General features: G+C 41.6%; 1 protein-coding gene across 2 annotated transcripts in view; it reads right to left on the bottom strand.

Moving 5' to 3' along the window:
• Window positions 1–2,104: 2,104 nt before the first annotated feature.
• Mgst1 (microsomal glutathione S-transferase 1) overlaps window positions 2,105–4,718 on the bottom strand; it is a 14,416-nt gene continuing 11,802 nt past the window's right edge. For both annotated transcript variants that reach the window (XM_055610424.1, XM_055610430.1), the window contains exon 4: window positions 2,105–2,724. In XM_055610424.1, the coding sequence (XP_055466399.1) occupies window positions 2,478–2,724 (247 nt within the window). In that variant the 3' untranslated portion in view covers window positions 2,105–2,477. The remainder of the gene's footprint in view (window positions 2,725–4,718) is intronic.

Consider the following 4,718-nt stretch of genomic DNA (forward strand, 5'->3'; position numbering starts at 1 on the left):
TGATCTGTGTGTGCATGTGATCTGTGTGTGCATGTGATCTGTGTGTGTATTGGTGCATGTGCACTAGTGTGTGTGTGTGTGTGTGTAGGTGTGTATATAGGGTGTGTATTTGTGACTGTGTGCATTGTCGCGTATATGCATGTCTATATTTATGTGTGTCTGTGTTTATGTGTACATGTGTGTCTGTATGTCCGCCTCTGTGTCTGTGTGTTTGTGTCTGTGTATTGTGTGTGACTACAAATACAATCTTTGTGGTTCAGCTTTTCAGTTTGAGTCCCATGGTATCTCCATTAATTGTCCCACAAATACTTATTGAAATCATGTTCTACGTCCAAAGTCCCTTATCTGATGGGTTCGTTCCTGGACATTAGGCACACTCAGACCATCAAGACTAAAAGGTCACAACGGCTTCCCACTCGTGACATCATCAATTCCTCTTGTGACATGAACAATCCATAAGTGTCACTAAAATGTGTTATTGAAGAAACATGTATTCAGCGGCTGGAGGGGTGGCGCGGCAGTAACGAGCACTGGCTGCTCTGAGAACTCGGGCTCGGTTCTACCACCCATGCAGCAGCTCACAACTGCTGTAACTCCAGTTCCAGGGTATCGGAAGCCCTCTATGACCCCTGTGGACATTGTGTGCGTGTGTGCACATACACGCAGGCAACCACTCCTACATAAGCCAGAAACAAGTAAATCTTAAAAAAAAAAAGCAGAAGGTACACAATGAAAATTGAGACTCACTGAGCGATAGAAAGGAAAATGATGACACGTACAAGGAAAGTGTTGAGACTTTAATGCTTCTCCCTTCACTATAAACCTTACGGATTCCCAATTCCATTTAAGGCCAGTAATCTACATTTATGTGGGCTACCTAGCCTTGAAATACTTCACTTTTGTGCTTGTATATTTATCTTTTTACACAGAAACCAAGCCAAGCATCACTGAGTGCTAAACCCATTGGGTGAGGTTTGTTAGGACCCATCTATAATTACAAAGATTAAAAAGCACATCTTCACAAAGGACTGTTCTAACTAAAGCTATTCCACTTGCCTGTGATTTAAATTTACAAGCAGAACAATGAGGTAAAATGATGTCCAATACTTACTGATAAATTTTAGTGTGTGAGATGAATCATCAGACAGGTTTAATCTAGACCTAAGAATAAGAAGCTATAGATAAAACAAATGTAGAGTAAGGCCATCTGTTGAACAGCTAGCCAGTACCCTTCAAAAAAAATAATTTATAAAGATCACTTTTTCTAGGCCACATGCAGACCTGTGTCCTAATTTTCATAAATGTGTTTAGATGAGAGTGAGTGTGGGCAGAATTCAGGAAACTAGAAAGGGACTTTGAGAAGGTGGGCTAGAGCTGGGGGACAGAACATGTGACCAGAAAGTAGAAAGGAGACTGCAGTGAGAGGGCCAGGAGCCAGGGGAGAAACCAACCAAAACAAAGTATGTCCAAAGCACCACAAGAGTCCTGTTAATTTGTTTTCTGATTATAACTATTTTCAAGGTATATTTTACAAAAGAAAACAACTCTTCCATATTTATGAAGTTGCATAAAAATGTCCACAGAAGGCTGCATGTGCTCCTCATTTGGTTTCCAGGTCAGACACAATCGCGGAGGTTATTGGTGGGAAACTGAAAGAAGGGAGTGTGGACCGTATGTTACACAGTCATTCCTGTACTTCATGGGTGGGATGATGCTACTGTGGTCCTCTGCAGACTGTCCACTTCATGCAAGAAACATCAAGGTCTGGAAAAGTAGCCCGATGTCTGCAACTTACACTCACATGATCAAAACAAAAGAGAAAAGAAATGGCCAGAGCAAGGGAGGCATGTTGAGGTTCATGTTCAGTTGTCCAAACTCTCCATAAATTTTATTATTGTCGTTGTTGTTGAAAAATGGGAAAAGTAAAAACCAAACATGGACTGGATGAGTCAGCAGGTAAGAACTTGCTGTTCCTCAGAGGACTGGAGATCAGTTCCCAGCCCTCTGTAACTCTGGTCCAAGGGTTTCTGTGGTACCTGCACGCGCACACGCCATAAGTACACAGCCACACATTCACACGCATTAATAAAAAATGAAATAAATCTTTTGAAAAAGAGAAAAAGATCATCTTTAATGTTTTTAATTCATGTGCCAACCTCAACAATAATGAAACCCAGGTTTTCCATACAAGTGATCACTCTTTTCAGATGCACAATATGAAATGCAGCATTGCAAATTATATCACAATCAAGACTTACAGCAAAGGACTTTAGGAGTAGACAACATTGTTAATATTGATTACATTAAATGTCTGACCAAAATACAAAAGAAGAATGTAAGCTCTCAATGCTAGTCTTTAAACTGAGTTTTCCCTGATTCCTACTTCCTCTGATCCTCTCCGTTAAGGGGAATTGTATACTTTCTAAGTATACAATTCCTTTAAAGAATCAATGAGATTATGAGGATCGCAATTTCCTTTACAAGTATAGTCTACTTCTTAGCAGCCTGTAAGCCATTGACAAAGTAACTCCATAGCCAACAAAAAACGCCAAGGCCCTGTTCGGCTGAGGAAGGGGAGTCAGGTAGGAAATGGTGTGGTACAACCGAGCACCAACAAAGATTCTGAAGTGCATGAGGGCTGTGGAGAGATCTGGACCACTCAGGGAATACAGAAGGCCAATGCCGAGAAAGGGGACGATGTTTTCAAGATCGTTCAGGTGGGCTCTGTGGGAGAAGATGACAACATGAGTTTCAAAATCAGTGGGAACGCACGCATCCTTCCCTCTCTTCCAAAACAAAATAGAGCCTTAATGAATGTACATGTTGAGTTGGGTTGGATTCCTTTGGTTAGTCAAGGTTAGCTGACAGACTCTCCTAAAACTGACAGTCCTCCTACCTCCGCCTACAAGTGCTGTGATTACAGGCAAGAGTCCACCACACACAGTGATGTCAGAGGATCTTTACATTATAAAGGAAGAATCTTGATCTTCTTCCCAGCTGCCTTTCTTCCTCACTAATGGGGTTTTTATGTAGAGCATCTCACTTTTAAATTTTTCCGTTTTATCCTGAGATGGCAGTTTGTTGTTTTCAGAATATCACAACAGCCTGGAAAACACATCATTTTTGTAAGTATGAAATATCATTTTTGTAATTCAAGTTTCTTTTGATGAAAGTTTTTCTTCCCAAAGAAAGAATATTCTTCCTTTTATGATCTGTCTCAAAACTTGTCCTTCACTCCTCCTTCACCTCAGAGTGGCTATGCAGACATTTCTTTATGCAAACCACCATCAGGTCTCATGCTCTTTCACATTCAGATAAAACATAGACCCATCCTCCTGGATGTGGGTGAGATTTCCGACATTCTATATTCAAACCACAAAAGGAAGTGGAGATCAATGGAGAGGAGGGAAGAAGGAAAGAAAAAGAATATGATTTCTGAAAATATATCTTTGTGCCACCATTGGAAGAAAACAAAAATGTGTTTCACTCAGGATTTTCCCTCTGGCTTGTGGCACCTTAGGCTTTTGCTGACAGGAACTATGAGGAACAGAACATATATTGTTGACCTAAAAGTTTTAAGTGTCTAATTGCTAAATCCAGTGCCTTTATGAAACACAGACTTCGTAACTGCTTTACAACTTAGACTAGAATTTGGTAGAGTCAGCAGCTCTTGCTACGCATCCCAGAAAGGAGAGGTTTTACGCCGTGTTACTGCCTGCTATTTTGATATAAATTTATAGCGCCCTTTCCTTCTGTTTCTGCTTTCCCTAAGAGCTCAAGACAAAAACCATGACAACATAAAGCTGTACAGAACTAAACAGACCTGAAAAAAGACCTAGACCTGTCCACCCCACTTCTCTCATGAAACAACTCAAGGGAACGGAGGTGAAGATGAGAAGGTACAGGAACACTGTATGCTAGAGAAGGTCCTGCTACCTTACTCAGGGCTGATTGCTCTGGCCCTCTGAAATAATATCTAATTATTAAAGCAGAGTCAGTCTCACTGAGGGGAAAGTGGAGATGGAGAGAAAGAAGCAGAGTGAAGAGCCTCTTTGACTGGAATTACTGGAACCTTACTCCCATCTGTCACCAATTTAATCCTCATGCTACGGCTGGCCTTCCCACAAAGGTTCAGGAGGCTGCTCCCTCAGATCAGACTCTCACGGCTTTCAGCACCCACCAATCCCGGACTATGGTTGCTCGGACTATTTTAAAGGACTTATCAAGGTGTGACCAACCAACCATGAAAGGGATGAGGGCTGTCCAACCATAATTTCCTGATGCCCTCCGCTCAGAGAGGAATCTGATTCTAAGCATATAATGCTTTGGATAAATTCTCACAGGGAGTTTTCTCAAATTGACATTAATTTATCATCACATATTCCTTTAAGAAATATTTCTAAACACCACAGGAACCTGCTTCTTGTATCCCAACACCCCATCACAGGCACAGACCAACCTCCATGTCATTGTCTTATTACTACATGTATGTTGAACTCATATCTTCTTTGAAGATCTTTGATAGCATCCCAAGGAAGGTAGGGCCAAGATACATAAAGAAGAACCTTCCAGTAGCTTCTTTGTTCATGAATCAGGGCCATAAAGAGTCCCATCTCGTTCAGCCTCTAACACAGAGCTCCGCCCCTTAACGGTATGTCCACTCAGCCTCCAGCATAAAGGGGTGTCCTCCTCCTCTGAACACTCCGGCATAAAGGGGT

This window comes from Psammomys obesus, unplaced genomic scaffold (assembly GCF_907164565.1).
Source record: "Psammomys obesus unplaced genomic scaffold, mPsaObe1.curated_primary_1811, whole genome shotgun sequence".
NCBI lineage: Eukaryota > Metazoa > Chordata > Mammalia > Rodentia > Muridae > Psammomys > Psammomys obesus.